Source organism: Zootermopsis nevadensis, unplaced genomic scaffold, assembly GCF_977971745.1.
Source record: "Zootermopsis nevadensis isolate Lab colony 2312 unplaced genomic scaffold, Znev_1.0 Znev_ptg000020l, whole genome shotgun sequence".
NCBI classification, from domain to species: domain Eukaryota; kingdom Metazoa; phylum Arthropoda; class Insecta; order Blattodea; family Termopsidae; genus Zootermopsis; species Zootermopsis nevadensis.
Window position 1 is genome coordinate 2,946,170 of NW_028259152.1, and position 21,521 is coordinate 2,967,690.

At 36.4% G+C, this 21,521-nt stretch overlaps 1 protein-coding gene and 1 long non-coding RNA gene across 6 annotated transcripts in view; one reads left to right on the forward strand and one right to left on the reverse strand.

Annotated features, from left to right (window-relative positions):
* Positions 1-12,048, forward strand: part of LOC110829667 (telomerase reverse transcriptase-like) — a 15,796-nt gene extending 3,748 nt beyond the window's left edge. For 2 of the 5 annotated variants that reach the window (XM_022063652.2, XM_022063653.2), the window contains exons 3-10: positions 559-2,165; positions 3,353-3,633; positions 4,514-4,761; positions 5,416-5,564; positions 6,039-6,295; positions 7,807-8,031; positions 9,117-9,376; positions 10,369-10,624. In XM_022063652.2, coding sequence (XP_021919344.2) covers positions 924-2,165; positions 3,353-3,633; positions 4,514-4,761; positions 5,416-5,564; positions 6,039-6,295; positions 7,807-8,031; positions 9,117-9,376; positions 10,369-10,577 — 2,871 coding nt within the window. In that variant the 5' untranslated portion in view covers positions 559-923 and the 3' untranslated portion in view covers positions 10,578-10,624. Of the gene's footprint in view, positions 1-74; positions 237-558; positions 2,166-3,352; positions 3,634-4,513; positions 4,762-5,415; positions 5,565-6,038; positions 6,296-7,806; positions 8,032-9,116; positions 9,377-10,368; positions 10,625-10,985 lie in introns of those variants that run through there. The other 3 variants (XM_087351874.1, XM_022063655.2, XM_087351875.1) reach the window with 3 other exon arrangements.
* LOC147873261 (uncharacterized) lies at positions 8,720-14,569 on the reverse strand. Its single transcript, XR_015535955.1, has 2 exons — positions 14,403-14,569; positions 8,720-10,018 (listed from the first exon to the last, which is right to left on the reverse strand). It is a non-coding gene; the product is annotated as an uncharacterized LOC147873261 (long non-coding RNA).
* Positions 14,570-21,521: the final 6,952 nt, after the last annotated feature.

Consider the following 21,521-nt stretch of genomic DNA (forward strand, 5'->3'; position numbering starts at 1 on the left):
CATCTGTGTCGTCTTATGGCACTCTCCATAATCCATGTTTTACTGCTTTTGCAGCACCTTGCTTGCTAAAAGTTATGATGTTGGTACCTGCTGTCATGACGATACGCCTGATCACTATCGGGAATTTGTGTTCAAATGTATTTATTAAGGCATGCTGGGATGTATGTTGTGTGGTTAACTTTCATTTCTGTATTTCGAACTCTATGAAAGTTGTAGAGTTTGTCTCGAGCGATAAGGTAAACTGTGATGAGCGCAGATGGGTTTATCATCAAGTGTTTTAAGCTGAATAACAATTACGGTTTTACGTCTTGGTCGTAATACAAACGTTCGTTCAAATGCATGTACAAATCTATACGATGAGCGTAGCGCACATTTTCTAATAAAAGTTTATGGTACTTTATTTATGGATCTTAATTCCGGTTTTAGTTTAATTTGTTGGATTTATTTATTGGCGAAATTTTAAATTATTAGTTAGTTCTACTGTAAAGGCAAGCATACGAAGAAAGGGAAGAAACAACCATTTTACCAATGCTGTTTTGTATTTAATTTATTTTGCAGGAAATGTGAATTCCTTACAAGACAGAATATTCTTGAGTCTTTGAATGAATTTTTGGTAATGGAAATAATAGAGTCAGAAGTATAAGGAGATTATAGTTGCTATAATAATGCAGACATACATGTAAGAATATGTATTCAAAATTCTATTGGATCTATCTGTTTAATCATTAATGAGCTGTTTAAAGCATTAAATGAGCAATCAGAAGAGTCTTTTTTCTTGTGCTAAACAAGTCAGTTTGTTATGAAGAGATGAAGAGGAATATTGAACACATTAAACAGGTCTAAATTTTTGTTATTTTTGGTCTGAAAAACTCTCTTATGTCAGGAAGTTGCATCATATCCTGCTTGTTCTTAATGTAGTGAGTATGTCTTGTTTGATGCAAGAAACCAAAATGAAGGCTCATGAAAAAAGAAGGGATGATAATATTATGCGGGCATTTGCTTCAGAGTCCAAATCTCATAATAGAAGTATGTCAATGAAAAATGTGCAATTAAATATTTTTTCAAAAGATGGAATTTATACTCAGACAGAAGCACAATTTTCCAGTATTTCTCACAACTTGGAGCAAAGTGAAGCGACACTGGAAGGTGATTTGCAAATAGGAGAGTGTGTACCATCAGTCCCACTGACACGGAAATCAAGAGAACATAGGAAGCAAAAGCATTCTCATCATGGTGAAGGAAATGCTGATGAAAACATGAAACCTATAAAAAGGACAAGAAGAAGTAAAAAGAAAACAATGCAGAATGTAAGCACTCATAACAGTGTAGGATACAAGGCAACGAAAGAGGTGTCTAATTGGAAAATTATGTATAGCCGGTCCACAAATGAATATTGGCCCAGGAAGCATATTTTGAGTGAATCACCTGTAACATTTGAAGGTGCATGTAAAGTCCTGGATCACATTCTTTTAAAAGACGTTGGTATGCATGTCTCTGTGTCACAACAGATAACAGATGATCTTTCAGCTCTGAAGATATTGTTAATGGATTTCATGAAAAGACATAAGAAGCATTCACCCTATACATATTTGTTAACTCATCACTTGAAGAGTAAGTGTAAAAATAAAGGTGTAGATATAGAGCAGGACACTAATTCATGCCAGCTTGAAAGTATAGGTATGAATATTAAACCTGGGTATAAGAGACAGCTCATTGGCCACAGAAAACACATATTGGAACAGATCAAAAATATGATTGAGCAGTTTAGTAATTTGTTTTTAACACCACGAAGTGAGGGAGTTGTACAGTTTTCTATGTCTGAATTGGCAGCATGTTTAAAGTCATTGGAGGTGGCAGAAAACCCAGCAGTATTACAATGGAAGCCAGTCCAAAATTGTCAGCAAACCAAAACAAGACCACAGCAAATCGAACAGAGTGTGGTATTAGCTTTTGTCAAAGAATTACTGAGAAAGGTGGTGCCCATTGAACTCTTTGGAAGTAAGTGGAATGCAAGAATGTTCGAGAGGCAGTGTGTTAGGTTGACTCGCAGCGGGAAATTCCAGAACTTCAGCCTAGGCAGTCTGATGTCTGGCCTGAAAACTTCAAATGTGTCGTGGCTTAGGTCTGTGGCTGAACCTGCAGTGAAACAGAACATCTTTGCTAAGGTATGAGTGCATTATACTATTGTTAAATTAGTAACTATGCAGCGTAGAGTCCTTCTTCAGAAGCTAGTCAAAAAATAACCAAATTTTTATGGAACCGAAAGGTTCATTTCATAATAACCTGTCATTGGTCCTTTCTTGAGACATGAATCAATTCACATTCTCACACCCTATTTCTTTTATATACTGTTTTTCACAGATGTGTTCATATCTTTTGACAAAATATTTCTGTTTTCATCTTCCTCATCAGTGGTCTTATCATAATTATGGCTTGTGTATTCTTTTGTACTTGAAGTATTTATATGAAAATTTAGAACCAGTAACAGAGTGATTGTGCCAGAATTATTACTCTATGCATACTCCGTGATATGTTTGAAAGTTTAAGGTTTTTATTTTATTGGTTTTATAAACTTCTCTTTTTGCTCTCCTTCAAAACCTACTGTAATTTGGACCTTTCTTCTTCAGTATTCCTATCAGTAACATTTTTCAGTTTGCTGTTTAATTTGGAATTCATGTAATTGTTAATTATTTTATTGTCTAGTAAATGAATTCATCCCTCATATGAACAGAGCATTGTTACAGTTTTAATATTATGATTCAGTCCTGTTGTTTGATGACTAGTCTTTCTTTACTTATTTATAGATCAACATTGTTAGCAGATTTTGATAGAGTTTGTGTTTTTCTGTATAATATTTCTATTTTCACCTAATAAACATTCTCAGCATATACTAGCAGCTGATTATTTTTATTAAGCTAGTTCCAGTCCCTCCTGATTCTCTTGGGCAAAATTAGAATACAACAGAGAAAGCATTTCTAATATAATATGTATTTTTTGTCTTAGAAATATTTTTTAAATGTATTTGTGGTCTTTTGGGTTATGACATAGTGTAGTCATGTAGGTTTTTTGATGTTTCAGAGGAACATATCACTTCCATCTTTGTGATAGATTGGGAGACGATCTGTTCTTCTGAAATGTCACTATAGTGAAAACCTCAAATTTCATCAGTTTTTAATTGGATCAGGATATGGTACAGTGGCAGGTTTATATGATCAGAGTGGTAAACTACTGGGCTTCATAACAAGGAGTTTCTTAATAACTGTAGGTGCTCTGTGGAATATTGTACACTATGGGATGACTTTAACCTAGCTTTATATGATATTTTTTGTTCCATTATGTGTTTCTTTTTCAGGTGATCCTTTGGCTGTTTGAGGAGTTCGTTATGGTGATTTTAGGAACTCAGTTCTATGTAACTGAAGGGTTACGGCAACGCAACAAATTAGTGTTTTATAGGCCACGAGAATTCCAGGCAATTTCAGATAAAACACTGTTGCACATGGTGAAAAGCAGGAAACTCGAAGTAGTCAGCAATGAAAAGGTTGCAGAACTTACAGCAGAGGAATCCTCTCCAGGGGCATCTGCATTACGGTTCATACCAAAGACGAATGGTGTCAGGCCAGTCGTAATGACCAGGTAGCACAGTTGAGGATGATTTTAAGAAAGAAACTGAGGGAATTTGATTTATCTATTTTTCAGGATTCATTTCACACATATTTAGATACAGCTTGTGGGACAAAGTTGTAAATGTAAGGATAATACTATATTTCAATTTTAATAATTATTTTTCATTTTTAAATTTCTGAAATTGAGGTGCATCTTACGTTTGATGATGTCTGAGAACTGATGTAGAATTTTGTTTTCCTGAAAACCTAGTACTAAATCAAGGGGTGCAGCTTACAATTGATAGAGTCTTTAAATTGAGGAAGTACAGTATTAAAATAAGCTTTAAAGAAGTAGGGTGTAGGATGGGGATTAGATTCATTTGGCTCAGGGTAGAGCCCAGTGGCAAGATCTTGTAAATATGGTATTGAACCTTTAGGGTCCCATAAAACAGGAAATTTTTTGTAGCGAGCTGCACAACTAATATATTATCAGGGGTGCTCTGCTGCCTGGAATTGGCAAAAATGTGTTTTTGAATTAACACTCAATATTGCTTTGATCCTTTTTCAGGTCTTGAAGCACTGGTACATGGAGTAGTGCTTTTTTTCTTCCTGCCTGCCTTTGCAGGGAAAACATGTCATTAGAAATGATGCTAACCAATAAGCTAAATTGTGTTTTGTCTTAACTTAAATATAACATTCACATCACAAGATTTGTATGAAATCTGTGTGGGAAACTAGGTATTATCAGGTCTTCCTGGAACTCCTTGTTTTACTGTCATCAGAAGGTAATTTTTATTAAGGAAATTTCAGAGTACAGATGAAATGTGTTTGTCTGCTATCAGTGGTAAGTCTGAGCCTATGTGTGATATCCATTTTGCAAACTGTTAAAGGTTTTAAAGTGTTTGTTGCAGGGATAGACATCATATTACACCAAGTGTTAAAAATGCGAAGCTATACCTGACCCAGGTTGCAGCATCGAATCCAGTCAGTATTAAGCCAGCAGATGTAAACAGCTTGCATGAAAAGTGGTGTACCTTGTTTGATTACTGGAAAAAACATAATCATCAAGTTTATTTTGTTCATACTGACATCTTAGATGCTTACGGTTCGATATGTCATCAGAAACTGTGTCATATATTGGAAAATACTATTTCAGCAGGTAATCAGTTTTAAGTTTATTGACACATGTTTTTTATTTAAGGTAAATATAAAGTTCCACATATCTTTAATCTGAGCCCTGGATAAAGTGCGGTGGTCAACTTCTTGCTTGTACCTTTCCTGTATGTGTGAGTATTTTTCTTAATGTAGTTAGCATATCTCACACTTTGTCATTATGCTTGCAGTTTATTTATTACTTGTTTAGTTCAACTTCATGTATTTTTGTTATTGAGGTTTTGGAGACAGGTGTAATGCTAATATTATGAATTAGTGCAGTTCAGAATATTAGCAGTGATGGTCAGTTTTGAAATAATCATCAGTGAATGAGTTGTAATTGGCATTGACATTGGCTTGTTTCAATACAGAGGGAACAAAACATCTGAGGATGACTTTCCCCAGAATTTGATCAAGGTTCTTCCAATTACAATTCAGATGTGTTATTTACTTATGTGTTGGTGTCCTAACTGGAAGGAATTGCCATCAGTAGCTGTCCAGCAGTCAGTATTCATAAGTTTAAAGAGTTCATAATGTTTTAGGATTTTCTTTTAATCTGATTATGTCTTTATTAAAATTTAATCAGTGTATGGTATTTACGACTTTAGTATATGTATGCATCCTGCATAGCAATTGAAGATAATACTTGTTTGTTTTACAGGTCAGACGTATGTCTTGAAGCAGTATAGTTTTTTGACTACAAAGAAAGGAAAATTACAGTGGATCTACAAGAATGCATTTGATCACATGCCATCAACATTTGTTGTGCCACGAAACAGCAAGCGGATTGATGCAGAGGGTGTCACAGTGGTAAGAGCAGCATTGGCCAAAATCTATAAGTGTATTGTAAATAATTGATACTGTATTTATCAAGACAAGAAACATAAAGGGTTTGCTAGTGGTGCTGAAGCAATACAATATAGAAGACTACATTTAGAAATGAAGCTACTATATGTAGGACATGAATTTTCCTGTTTATAAATTTGTTTGTGAGAATGAAAAGTGATGAGAAATGGGGGATGTTACAAAATAAGGAACTTTATTGTTTGTAAATCTTGCATAGTGTAGTTATAGGGTCAAAGATGGTTAGTGAGGTTGAACATGTAGCAGAAATGGGGTAGACAAGAAATGCATACATTATTTTGGGCATGGGTACTACTCATATTATTTATACAGTATGTTCATATTTCAGTCTTTAGGATTTAGATGGGAGACAGATATATGACAGTTATTAACTTAATCTGTTCTTGTTCCTACTGTAATATGTATCCTTGTTTGTTTCAGGACCGTATAAGTGGCCAGAGTCTTTTGTCATCAATACATGAGAATCTGAAGGATCATTTAATTTGCAAAGGAAATAAAAAATTCATCATGATATGTGGACAACCGCAAGGAGGCTACCTATCATCAGTACTGTGTGATTTGTATTACTCTGATTTGGAGAGAACACAGCTAAGAGAATTTCAAAATGATGAGGATATGCTAATTAGAGCTGTAGATGATTACCTTTACATTACCACTGACCTGGACAGAGCTGTCAGGTATGTTAATTTTTTTTTGTTTCCTCCCCGCCACCACCAGAGGTCAATTACCAAGTCTTCTTCCACCATTTGTACCAGGTTGGTTTTATCAAGTATTGAGACCCTGTTGGCATTTGGAGACATTCAAGCAAATTTATAAAAGATTTATTGGAATGTGATCCCCCAAAAGACCTCGTGAAATTGATATCCAATGCCAGTAAGAAAGTATTGAGATTAAATCTTTGAAACGATACTGTTCCTACAGGGACAGGAGGTCCCATTGCAAAGTGGGCTTATTCAGCATATACACATTTCCTCCACTTTCTGTTAGTGCTGGAAGCTTCATGCTGTGAATTTGGTTGAAGAATTTCTGTTTTCAAAATCTTTCATTAAAATTGCTCATGTCAGATATTCCAGTCTCCAGCCATATAATGAATTGTCAGTTTTTTATAATTTTGTATTAAATTACACACTTGCAATACTAATTCATCATTTCTAATATTGAATGGCTTCCTAGATGCTTGTCACTTTTGATGTCATTTGTCCTTTATAATGATAAAGACGCTTAAAACTTGTTACTTGCCTCGTTACTGTATTTCCAAATGCTGTTTGCATGTATTTATAAGTTTTAATAATTGATTTTCCAGTGTTCTTACAGAATTTAACGTGCCCTTGTTCTCTACAATAGGACATCATGAAATTGAAACATAATGAATGCAGTGACTTAAAACATTGACCCTGAATGATTGAAGCACTGAAATGGGCTATAAACATGCCTGAACATGCAGTACATTTCTCTGTTGGTTATGGAAATTCAACTATGCACATTGTTAACAAAGGGAATAAGAGAATTCTTAGACTAATTGCTAACCTTTCATGTTTTCATGAAGATGCCTAATATGAAAGTCTACTACCTAGTCCCAAAACTATTTTGGATAAGAAGGAGAAATTTAAAATACCATCAAGAAGAAGCCTAAATACACACACCTTCTATTCTTTTGATGAGTTTCTACAGTTTAAACAGGACTCTTGATCCTTTTGGAGCTTATTGTACCTATATAGTATAACTCATAAGGGGCTTAAATTCCCTATATCATTACATAATAAAGATTAAACAGTGGCATAAGAAAATTTCTACTCTTGTAAAATTTAAGTTCATTGTTACAAGTGGGGTGTGCATGTATGTTTAGCTGATACCTGACCAACTCAACGGAGCAGAATCCTTGTTGAGAATCTAATAGTCTTAACTAGTAAAGTAAGTTCTGGACTTTTATGGAATCTGAAGATATATTACCATCTTCACAGGAGATTCAGTCCATGTCTTCACACACGGTTTAAGATGCATTTTAATATTATTCTCCTATCTATGCTTGTATTTCCCAAATTGTCTCTCCTTTTTTACATTATTACAGTATACATTTTTTAGACATTGTTGTTATAGTTATTTACATAAGTATGAATCAGTAGTGAAGTTTATTTTTTATGATACATCTACAGTTTGCATTAAATGCTCATCATGTTAATGTTCATAGATTTCTGAAAAAGATGGAAAGAGGCTTCCCTGAATATGGCAGTTATGTGAACAACAAGACACAAACAAATGTCCCTCCTGAATATGCCTCAGGTTGCTTCAAGCTTAGGTATTGTGGGTATGTAGTGGATACAAAGCTGTTGCATGTCACAGGAGATTATGCTCGCTACATGTATCAAGATATTGCTCACTCAATGCGTCTGTCTGAAGTGAAACGTCCTGGAAAGTGAGTATAAAGTGGAGAAATGTACAGATACTATGCAGTGAATTCTTCTTGAACAGTCAACAACATCAAAATATTTTTTGTGATTAATTTCTTCAAAAGGTTTCATTACATTTAATCATCATGAAGATTTAGGATAATATGAAATCACGTAGAATGTTTTCACCAAGACATGTCTCCTAACAAGACTTTCTCCAGTTTTCTTTGTACTTGTTACTCTCTAATTTTCTCTCATTTAGGCTTTCTATTTATCTGTGGTCCCATCAAAGGATATGTGATATCATTTGTGATGTTCTTATAGGAAGCCATTTGTAACATGTCCAAATCACTGCATCTTTTATTTTACTGACACCTGTTGTAGCATTTCAATTTTCAGATTTTCTGTCCTTGGTTTTCAATAACAAGGGCTTAAGTCAATTTTTGACTTAGAATTCAGCTCCTCTTACTGAACACCATAAAATGAACTCAAAATTAATACTGCTATTATTCTGGATGTCAGTGAAATGGGCAACATATTTAATACAGTAGCTATGGTATGCTAAGCATCATTAAAAGGAACACAGTGGGTAATGTCCCCATGTGTCTAGCTATCATAAAGCAAAACCACAGTATTGCCTACATGGGAACAAGAAAGCGGTTAAAATACATGAACCCAAATACAAACTTTGATATTTGAAATGATAAACAGAAGCATACTGAAATCTTCAATATTTTCAAGTGAAGCAGTTCAAAAGCAGTACTTAACATTTCTATTTAAAAACCAGTTCTCATCATAAAATGCAAACAAAATCCTTTGACCAAGTGTATCATAGATACTATACCAGAATGACCATGAGCTCCCTATCAGTCCCTTGAATATTGTTTCATTTCAGAAAATATGCCTATAAGTGAGAAAAAATAACAAAAAAATATTTTTATGTGGCCTTAATACTGTTGTTGTTGCTATTGTCATCATTGTGGTGGTTGTTGTTGTTGTTGTTGTTGTTGTTGTTGTTATTATTATTATTATTATTATTAAGTAGTGGCAAAAGTAACAAATGATTGCCATTGTTGGGTATCTTTTAAAAAAAATTATCCTATCCTTACAGATTTCTCGAGAAGAAGATGGCAATGTTGTCTACATTGAAACTGAATGTACTTACTCTTAATGAATTGTACAATTCAAGGGAAATAGTTCTCACAAACATATTTCATGCTGCTCTTCTGCAGGCCTTCAGATTTCACAGCATTGTTAAAAATTGCTTTGATCTAAAGAATCTGAATCAGAAGTTTCTAGCCCAGACAGTGTGTACATCTGCTCGGAAAATTGGATACCATGTCCTGAGAATTAGGAGTAAACATTGCAAAGGTAACGTGACAAAAGAGTTTCTCAAAGAGAAACCTCTGTTAATCTAAAACAAGATGCAGACTTCACACTTAAATTTAATATTATCACAGATCATGTCTTTGATCATAGCATTTTGCATGATTCTGACTGTTTTGTGGTATAATTTGCAGATTTAAAAGAATTCCAAAGCTCATAAAGTAAGAAGTTGGTATAATTTTATGTTTAAGGAACAAATTGCGTAGAATGAGAATATTATCACAGTGTTGCAAAGAAGTATCTTCCTTATTGCCACCAAAGTGTAACTATTTTGAACCCTTTAGTTAACTCAGAAGAATTTGTAGATTCCTCTGGTACACTTAAATCTAAAAGTTTGTGGCGATGGGGCGTTTTTAAAATAAAAAGTTTATTGAATGTTTTACATCGTCTAATAAAATAATATAAATTAACTACGTTTCGGAGATGGGACTCTATCTCCGTCTTCAGGAATACCTACTCTGTTAGGTCCAATCGATAGAGCTAATGTTTAGGTAGTAGGATTTGAGGTTTTCACAGCAGTGAGCCTGAAGATTGGTGTCTTCTGTGTTGTTGCGCCGTGTAGTCTGGTAGTAGTTTACCGGCGTTTCAGAGGTCCTTGCTTCCTCCATCATCAGGGCGATAAGTAATCTGAATATAATAATAATTTCAACTGTTTAGGTATTCTTCATTTCAGAATTCATAATAGACAGAAATTTTTGTGAGTCATACTGGAAGACCTAAGTGTTGCCACTAGTTATAGAGTTATTCCCTCAACCCACCCCTATAAAAAAATAGCCTGAAGAAATTTGTTTTCCCATCAGTTTTGCTAATATCTTTTTTCTTTTTTGACTAATTCATTACTTCCCCCACTATGAAACACACCTCATTTCTGTTGCTTTTTGTTTGTCGACATCTATACGTGCTTTGTCATGGTGTATGCTTATTGTAGTGTTATTTTAATTTGTAACCTATACAGCATAGAGAATTATTTGTTTCAGGTTCAACACTAGACTTCAACACTGTTTGCTGGATTGTGTATAGAGCTTTCTTCTTGAGAATGTTACCGGTTCAAAACTTTTATTCCCTTGTATTGAAAGACATTGAATGGAAGCTAAAGAATCTTTCTCAGAAGATACAATGTGAAGTATATAAGGAGTTAAGAATATTAACAGTATGCATGCCAGATGTATTTCAAACACTTTCATAACTTGTAATATAATTTGTTTTGTTTCAAATTAAAATATAATTGGAGTATGTAAGACTTGAGGTTCTCACAGCGGTGAATATGAAGATTTCTGTCTTCTGGGTTATTGCACTGTGTAGTCTGGTCGATGTTAACCAACGTTTCAGAGGTCATACTGCCTCCGTCATCAGGGCGATGAATATGCCAATAGGGTGTGAGGAGTTGGATTTTATAGGCAGGGAAGTGAAAGGTGTAGCCTGCCCGAGTAGCTCGGGGCAGGCTACACCTTTCACTTCCCTGCCTATAAAATCCAACTCCTCACACCCTATTGGCATATTCATCGCCCTGATGACGGAGGCAGTATGACCTCTGAAACGTTGGTTAACATCGACCAGACTACACAGTGCAATAACCCAGAAGACAGAAATCTTCATAATTGGAGTATATTTGTGATTATAGGTGGTCAGACGTGGTATAAAGAAGCAATGCACTACAGATTTAAATTGCCTAGTTTTATACACATTATGATTGTAGAAAAAAATGGTTTCTTACATGAAACTGTAGTTGCTAAATTACCATTCAAAATACATTGTTAGTTTTATCTAAGAATTGAAAATATTTGATAATTTGAAACAAATATATGGATTTCCAGGCACATATTTTGATGTATGAAGAATTAGAAGGGAAGTCATTGTTTAAGTTCTGTTTCATTTGCTTAATACAGAATAGTATATAGGATTCTGAAACTTCCCCATGATTCAGTTATTTTCTGTGTACAAAAACTGTTTTACAGGAAATTTAAAATGACTGGTTTTGTTTAATTTACTATAATTTCTATAGAGTACTTGCTTAGTAAGAGGATCTAGTGTAACTTTTTAAGGTACATGCAGTTGTGCGAGGCCAGTCATTATATATTAATTCTGAGGCAAAATTAATATTATAATCACTAAATACTTCAGCCAAGCAAGGATTCTTTTGTCAGTAATAAAGTGAGGTTGCCTGTGTCAAAGGACATCATGGAAGCATGTAGACAGTATGGAGGTAAACCTCCGCTCATTCTAGATCTCAGCAGTAGATAGTCATATGGCAATCAGTTTGTTTCAAGGGAAAAACTATTACTGGATCCCAGATAAATTGTCTTAGATCAGGATGTTCCAACTTCTTTCCTCGCTCGGGCCAGAATATTCTTCCCGTTGAAGGTATGGTTATGTGTAATATGGCAGAAATAATGATGGGGAGGAAAGTAATGTGTAAATGTTTATTGAAAACCAGTTGTCTGGTAATGTCTGTCCTGTTTGTTTGCAAATAATGGAACCTAAAGTACCTGGCCTGTTTTGATCAAACTTAGTATAGTGGAAATATGCCAGATTTTGTTTAGCCTTTCTGATTTTGGTTTAGTTTGGTTTGTTCTAATTTTCCACGTAAGGGTCATAAATGAACCCTTATATGTGTCTTTTGACATATTTTTGATTAAACTTGATGTGTAGAATTTGTATTATGTGTGTGTTTCATTCCCTGAACTTCCTGTGTTAGAATATCAAATATGGCTCATGAGAGAAGATCGCATCCATTCTGTGCAATGTTGACGTAGATTCACAATCACTTTTCACGTAACCCAGACTTTGTTTCAATTTGTCTCCAGCAAGGGGTGGTAGAATATTAATCTCTGAACATTCAAGGAACTGTCTGGTGATTCTCATAACATGTTTTGGCAAATAAACATTTATATGAACATATGTCACAAAAATAGCTTCATTTCAATCATAAATGTTCAATTCAGGCAGAGCAGGTAGGCATTTAAATGCCAGCACTGCAATTTAAATTTATTTTTAACGTCTAAATGACTTTCAAGTCTTTTGACATATTCTGTTGAAACTTCAATATTATGTTGTTAACAATATGAATGTAAGATTTGAGGTTTTCACACCCAGAAGACAGAAATCTTCAATATGAATGTAATCCTGAAGATGATCTGAATTTACAGAAATATATTTGGGGTTTATTTTAATGCAAATTTTAAACAATTTTATTTTATTGTTTTAAATGTAAAGTTGCCCCTCTTGCATAACTAAGCACGACGCCATGCATATGTATCGGAGTGTGGCAGTATGTGTGCACATGTTCTTCATCATCATTAGACGAAGTTGAGTGGTTTGGCTTCACACTGGCTAATTCGCTCTTGAGGAAAGAACCCTGGACTCTGCCAGACTGGCAAGATGGACCCTAGAGCCAGTCCAGACATTATGGTGAAGATAACAGTTTTCTGCCAGGAATGAATCCCATCATCTATCCCATAGCCTGGTGATCATATGATATTAATACAAGTGATATGAAACACTTGGAATAAAGGTGATCACTATTCCTCCTTTGATTTTGGGAGGTTACCAACTCAAGAATTCTAGCTGGAATTATGTCCCTTCACACAAGCCTGCTATAGTAAAATCATCACCACACCCACCGTTATTAAAAGTTATGTAATCTTGAAATGGCCTAAGTAACCTGGTGACTAAAACATGTAAAAGAATCTACTGCAAGTTCTGGCTGGAGGAAGAAACTAAATTCAGATCCCAAGGACTTCGTGTACTCAGAGTGACTAATAAATAGAAACTGCTATGCTGCTAGCTCATGCTATGGCTTTAAGATGTAGGTAAGGATACGTATAAAATGAGGAAATGAATTCTGTTGTTGCTGCATAACAATGTAACCTTGGAGTATGCCTGAAGAGCACAGTAAGCAGGTGATATCTTAAGGATAATGATTGTGGCGTGTTTATAAGCTACAAACAGAACCATTTGTATTCGAAAACAACATGACGTGTTTTTCTGTACGAATAAAGCGAATTAAAACAACAAGAAAGTGATACACTTACCAAAGAAACAAATTTAATTCTTAAGCTTGAGAACAGTAATGTCAGCTTTTGATATGTAAATATGTGTGTATTAATGACAGTCCATTTGTCAGCACACCTGCTTTGTAATTTGTTGATCGCATTCGAATTTCGTCGTGTAGGTCAGCCAATGTGACATGTTTTCTGTGCTTTTCCTCAATCCCACCAGGAACATTCTGGGATAATATTAAACTAAACTACGCTAACCGCTTACTTCCACGTGCTTTACAATCCATTCGCAGTCATTCTCCGTTTAATCGGCTATAATCGCCTTGCACAGAGTCCTTGAGAAGCTAATAATGACAGCTAGTCACTAAATTCTCTCTTATCATACCTGACGGTTCATTGCCGTGTTCACGAGAGCCCGCTTCTAGCCCCTGTCCTTTGTAAGTTCAGCGTTTGAAAAGGGGCAAGCCCAGTTAAACAGCATGAGTGATGAGTGAGTCTGTGGATAAGGACTTGGGAGACGCTATGATCTAATATCTTCAGAAGCCGCGAATTATATCACAGCTCCTCAGTGACTGCAGGGTGATCGTAGGCATATCCCTGGTAGGTGGCGGTAAAACGCCTGGTTATTTACGATATGTGGCGTTCAGAATTTCGCAGCTGTTTTGCTTCAACTGACGACTCAGTGTGAACTAGGTTTGTCATTGTCGGGACCAATACCTTTGCAAAGTACTCTCTCTGTGCCTACTACAAGAAGTTGGCTTGCAGCCGACAGTACACAAGCCAGATTTGACTTGGGCACGCAGGCCTACAGATTGCCTCCCGAGAAAAATATATTACGTCAACATGCGATATTTCCATATAAGTCTGTAAAAGAATTGGCAGTTTGTCTATCATAAGCGTAAACAAACGCTGGGAAACGCCTACTAGACGTTATCGATTTCCACGAAGTAGTTTGGTAAATGCAAATACTGACAGACAACCAGACAGACATGGCTTCTAAAGTATCCACTCACTTGTACAAAATACAGGCCTATCTAATGCAACATCTCAGCGGAGCTCCTGTGAAGTTCCCTTTGTCCATCCGCATGTATGGACGGCTGAACGAATTTTAATGAAATTTGATGAAGGCGTTATGCCATCGGATGCAGCTCGGAGCTCCTGTTAGTCAACTTCTGGTAGCAACAACGTGACGGTTAATCGAATATATCAAGTGGGAGGATGATTCTGTTCAATGTCGCTATCACACGTGATCTTCCGCGGGGCAATGAAGTCGTCATGGACCATCGATCAGCTTGTCCGTCCGCAAGTGTATGAGAACTCGAGAACGACGGAACGGATTTAAATTAAGCTAATAGTCTATCAGCTCGTCAAGAAATTTTCAGTATTTTATGGAACCCGGTCGTTCATTACCGTGTTCATAGGACCCTTTCATTTGCCTGTATAATGAATAAGAATAAACCAGTCAATGTCCCCGTAGTCAGTTCCTCCATGATCAATTTGAATCTACAGTTAGGCATTTTCCATTCAGGTTGTATAACTAAAGTTCTGGGTGTGTTTTCATCACGAAGAATCTGTCAGATCACCTGAAGGTAATGGAGCCAGCTTCGGGAAGCTGTGTAGGCCTATACAGAACGGAGGCTTGCCTCAGACTATGGGCATTGTCTAACATACTTTTTTTGCTGTAATTACTGTCATGTCTATGGTGATCGTGATGATCGTATAAAGAAAGAGAGCCACTTCCTACTTCAACAAAAGAATCTGCTTCTCATCACAGTGACCCATGTCATCATAGTTAATGTAGTCTATAATTTTCTACTCGGCTTATAGCGATTGTAGGCGTGTTGGAAATAAGGAACTTGCCGAAATCTATCCGACAACCTCAATGTCAAATGTAATTTTGTATTATGTCGTATGACTTTGTTACTAGACCTATGGTTGTGGCTGTTACGTTTAATTCCGTTCCATCAACCGAGTGCTGTAGTTTGCTAAATTAAAATTGATTTGTTGATAACCTATAATAACCCACAGTAACTGTTCAGAACATCCTTCTCAATGTCGCACGTGTTTGCGCATGCTCATGAGGCCGAGAGCATTTGAATCATGTACAAAGCATTACAGGGCATTTGGTCGAATCCAAGAGGCCTAAAAAACAAAACATCCGAAGAACGAAACAACCGAGTCATTTGGTCCATTGACGCAAAATGTCAAGAAATACAATCGATTAAATACTACGTAAGCGTTACTTGGGACTGGTCCTTTCGAAAGTAAATGCTGTACTAATAAAGTACTGAATTAAATTATTGTGATTTGTTCAGATATGGAATGTATTGTCAATAAAAGTAAGAAAGAAATTAATAAAAAAAAATATTTTGGGGAATTTTAATCATCAGATTAAACTTGTTCGTTAGCTGCATCCGCATAAGTTTGCAAAGTATACGCAGTTCCTCGGAGATATGATTTTTTGTTCGGTTTCCGGTTTGCACTGTGTTATTCTGTTCTGCCTCCTTAATGTATTCATTTCGGGAGATGTGCGAATAACTTGTTCCTCCTTCACTTGTCCAACAGCCTTCAACACAGCGGAGCGTCTCCGCCATTATGTTCGCCAGATCCACTCCTTTGATCCGACCCCCGCAACGTCTTCGGAATAGAAATGATAAATGTAAGAATCGGTTTGTCCTCCTAATGTCATAATTTAAGGCGATTACAAAAATTTAGTAAACTGCGAAACAGCATTCAAAATATGCAAAAGTGCCACCTATTGTTATGAAATACCATTACGTTGATACCGAAACGTATTGTATGATTAGAAGCCGGTGGACCGTATGTGGATTGGTCCATAAACATCGAACAAACATAAGATTGAACCTTATACAGTGGACTTCAATACTGTGCCAAATTGCCTGGATGAAATTATGCATAAACTGTCATTTAGAACTGGACCAAGTTAATCAGATGACAGTAAGATGTAGAATAAATTATAATAATACAAAATCCAATGATGATGATGATGATTATTCGTGTTTTTTTTTCGTCTAATCACAATTGTATATAAATAAAATTATACATAAGATATTAAAATATCATTTACATATTTGGTACATCTTTTTTACTACATGTTTCGGTTACATTGAACCATCTTCAGGTGTAAAGTTAAAAGTTAAAAATTATAATCTTATAAACTAAAACTTAATTACTGTTGTTGTGTAACTTCTGATGATGTTTACTTCCAAATTCACAATTCACAATATGACGCAATTATATCAACTGATGATGATGATGATGATGATACAAGACATGTACACACACGGCCGTACAGAGTCTTACAAAAACTGATAGCCTCCTGATAGCAAGGACTTGTTATTTTCCATCAGCAGATCTTCATTAATCAGTCGACCCAGCTGTTCATTGAACGTGCAGTTATGTTACTGTGGCTTCGAATCTTGTCAGAGTGGAAGACGACGGTTTTTATTGCCGCCATTAATCCCAGGTCGCATTGAAGAGCGATTATCACTGTGCTGTAGCACATAGCTATTTTAAAACCTGAAAGCGTTCCTCTTCGCTTTCGCTGTCTCTCTTCCTTACTTCTTAGCTTTGCTCTTGTAGTTACTTATTTGTTTCTTTCAAGGTCTGGGCGAAAGACCTGTTCCGAGGTCATATCTTTTATGTGGGCAACCAAGGTTTCATTTAAACCTTACATCTTGATTAAGAAAATAAAGGTTGTCCGGGATTCATAGGAGTTGTTTCCGTTGGCATTTGTCAATGTCTTTTGCAACGTAAAATCCTCTGGCATTTGTCTTTGATTCTTTTTAGTTTCGGATACTTTGGACTCTTCCAATGGCGAAAGGTTTTGTTTTTGGGTCATATAGAGCAGTGGTATTCAACCTGGGGTACGCGAAGACATATTAGGGGGTACGTGAAATTTAAAAAAAAAATTTTTTTTATGATAAACACTGAATAATCAGTAATGTAATTTATTTAATTTATTTTAGATGTAGATTATATACTATGTATAACTTGAATTATACACCAACAACTTTGGGGGTACAAAGTTGAAGAGAAATTATATCTGGGGATACGCGAACAAAAAATGTTGAATACCACTGATATAGAGGACTCAGATCTGATCATGAATCAGCATTCCTTACAAAACGTCGGCTTATTCCGATAGTTTTCTCGTCTGGGTGTATATTTATTTATTTTTTTAGCAAAGCAGCAAAATACGGACGCAATAGAACATCTTCTATAACCACTGAGCAAAGTGAACTTGAATCACTCTTTGACAGAACTTCTGAATCATGTAGTTAAATAATGCAACACGAACAATTTCACCAATGTAGTCGATTGCTGCACGAAAACACTAATCCTTTTATTTAATTGTCATACCACATACGTCTTTAAACTTGATTCACGAACCCAGGGGTGGGGAACCTGCGGCCTTAAGGCCACATGTGGCCTTATAGGTCCTTAAGTGCGGCCTTTTGACTGAATCCAAATTTTACAGAACAAATCCTTTTATTTATTATTTAGTACATAGCAGTTAGATTTTTACAAAATAATGTACATTTTTAAGTATATCTAATTGTAGTTTCTTGAATGCGGCCTTATTTGATTACAGCTATATTAATGCGGCCTTCCAACATGAAAAGGTTCTCCACCCCTGCTCTAACCTGTTACCTGTTGCTCTGCCAGACTGTAATAATAATATGAAATTTTGGAAATAAAATGCCATGTTAAACGGCGTTCCTCGCAAAATATCTGCTGACGCAATGTTTCAAAAGTAAGTTTGTTTTCTGGTAAGAAATTGCAGGGGAAGGGGAGACTCACACTCAATGTAAAAAGAAGTGGCTAAGTATTAGAATACACTGGACGACCTTCGTCAACTTTTAGCTGGATGATCGACCATTGGCTGCTTATGAAATGCCACTGGAGATTAACCTTTGAGAGCCCTGTGATAACTGCTCTGTATTTTCCCATAGATTGTGTTTATGGGGTTTCGTATAATTCTTGTTGTAAACAGGGACTGCCACATAAACAACAGTAACAAGACGAAATCAGACTCAGTAGATTGTCTACAAAAGACGGCCCTACAAGAACATCGCTCGTAATAAGTAAAAAAACCTGTGATAAGACAATAAATAAAAAAATTAACATCTGCTAACTTAAATGCAGCTGAAGTAAAATTAGAAGGCGAAATAAATTGCGATAATTATGGCGGAACCGTAAGGTTATCATAGTCAGTTCAAAAGTATTGAGAAGGTTCTCCCTGTAAACACTGCAGTGAGGAACTACAAGAGATACTGTTTTCTTACTGTTCAGTTATATTGAACTTTACCCGAGAAATCGAAAGTATTTCCGATTTCCATACGCTTTTCACTTTGTGACAGTTGTAACGGTTCATGTGTTGGAAACGTTTCACTGCCCTTCTTTGAAGATATCTGCAGGAAAGTAGCGACTTGTAGGCCAACTGCACGGTGCCCTGGACTGACAGCTCGATGGCCATTTGACAGTCAAATTAATGACATATTTGTTTACGAAGATAATTAATAACATGCAGCCACGACACTCTTCATTTACAGTGCATTATCCTTTCGCGTGTCCAGTTTCCTCCCCAGTTTCTTGGCCTCTGGTGTGACTGCTAGAAGACGGAAGACCATGGTCTCTGTGGCTCACAGAAGGATCTACGTTTATTTAAAGAATACCCCGAGCGAAGGACGGGTGCTTTCGAAGACGTTTTGGCATCTCTCGTTATACGCGCTTTCGCGATCCACAGTTTCGCATATCCGCTATTTTGTTTCAGTAATATAAGGAACATCAACAGCCTACCCGCAGTCACCTTTTAAAGCCTTCTTCTTCTTCTTCTTCTTCTTCTTCTTCTTCTTCTTCTTCTTCTTCTTCTTCTTCTTCTTCTTCTTCTTCTTCTTCTTCTTCTTCTTCTTCTTCTTCTTCTTCTTCTTCTTCTTCTTCTTCTTCTTCTTCTTCTTCTTCTTCTTCTTCTTCTTCTTCTTCTTCTTCTTCTTCTTCTTCTTCTTCTTCTTCTTCTTCTTCTTCTTCTTCTTCTTCTTCTTCTTCTTCTTCTTCTTCTTCTTCTTCTTCTTCTTCTTCTTCTTCTTCTTCTTCTTCTTCTTCTTCTTCTTCTTCTTCTTCTTCTTCTTCTTCTTCTTCTTCTTCTTCTTCTTCTTCTTCTTCTTCTTCTTCTTCTTCTTCTTCTTCTTCTTCTTCTTCTTCTTCTTCTTCTTCTTCTTCTTCTTCTTCTTCTTCTTCTTCTTCTTCTTCAGGCTGATTAGAGAATATGATACAGATGATAAGCAAAGTATCGAAGAATTATGGCGTTAGTTCCATATAAAAATAGCTATTGCATTTTACGCGTTTTAGTTATACGTGGCTATTAGGAGGAACGTGACCTCATGTATAGTGTAGTTACCTGTGTTTGTAATCTTTCTGCCGACGGGAACACACGTCCATTCGGCAGCCAAGCAAGCATTCAGAAAGGTTTGTTTACTGTAAAAGAATTGACAAATTGATTCGTTTGCTAGTCATATATAAGAAAACCTGTGGGTGCATTATTACCAACTTGCACAAAACTTGATCAGCTTTTCCTGGATTCGAAACCCGGTAAGGGTGGTTTATGTATCTTGGAAACTAAGATTCGAGTTCATGTGAAAGTGGTTTTAGTAGTTCAGAAATTAAGCACTTTAATGAACGTTGAGATCGTTCTGAATTCTTCTTTTACAAAACGCGAGAATAATGGACAGTGGCCCATCATACTTACGAGGTGCGATCGAAAGGTTTCCAGACTGCGCGTATAAAAACCCGTACACTTATCTCAGGTATAAATTCATCCATTATCCTCGAAGTAGTTTCCCTGGGAGTGAACACAACGATCCCAGCGCCGCTGCCAAGCCTAGAAGCATCCCTGGAAATCTTTCTTTGTCAGCCTGTCAAGCAACATCTGCGATTCTGCCTGAATCTCTTCTATCGTCTCAAATATCCTTCCCTTTAGCTGAATCTTCTTCATCTTTGGGAAGAGGAAGAAGTCACACGGAGCTAAATCCGGCGAATAAGGAGGGTGCGGGATGACGGCCATGGTGTTTGAGGCCAAAAACTGCCGAACTTTGAGGGCGGTGTGCGCTGGCGCGGTGTCATGATGAGTTCTTCCTTTAGAATCAGCTGACAGATCCCATAGCCTATCCCAACAATGTCGCACAAGTCGTTGATAGTACGACGTCGATCTTCGTGAATGGCCTGCCGAATCTTCGTAACATTTTCGGGCGTTGTGCTCGAAGATGGTCGTCCAGAACGCTCGTCATCATCGACAGAGGTTCGGCCATTTTTAAAACGTGAATGCCACACAAAAGTTTGTGCACGACCCATTGCGGACTCCCCAAATGCTTGCTTTAGCATTTCATAGGTTTCCGCAGCCGTTTTGGCGAGTCTTTGGCAAAATTTGATGCACACGCCATTCCGAAATCGCATGAGGGTCGGTGTAATGCACTACCAAAACGCCCGTAACTAAGAAACAAATGCTAATTCGATGATGCCGGTTGGCACACTTATTCACTATGAATGTAGGCCGCACCCCCTAGCGGCAGAAGCTCGTACTACATCCGGTTCGCTCTCTATTGACACAGTCTGGAAACTTTCCAATCGCACCTCGTATATTTAGCACCGTAATATATAAGAAAACTCACAAATATTTCTTTATCGAATAATCGCTTTTTCACTTGGAGTTGGAACCGAGGACCTGTCGTATACGAAGTGTATGTGTTAAACATGAAACTGATATTTATAGCTATTTTTGAAATAATGATTTTGTTAGATTAACCCTTCAAACCGTGTGGTAACTATTTTGCATTTACGGCTTTGTTATGATTCTTAGTGTAAACAGGAATTATTTTCTAACGGCATTAACAAGTCGATATTTGAAATGTGAAAATTTTGTGTTTGCTTACAGAAAGAAAACTTAAATTCATTATGACGAGATTCAGCGTTAAAGGGTTAATATTTTATTGGCAAGCAATTGTCGTGACGTTTACGTAGGGTGATGTTAGCTTGAACCTTTGCAATCTTCTGTTAGCCTTGAGTGATGTACAGAAATATTAAAAAGAGGTCAACAGTGGGGAAGCACCAAAACA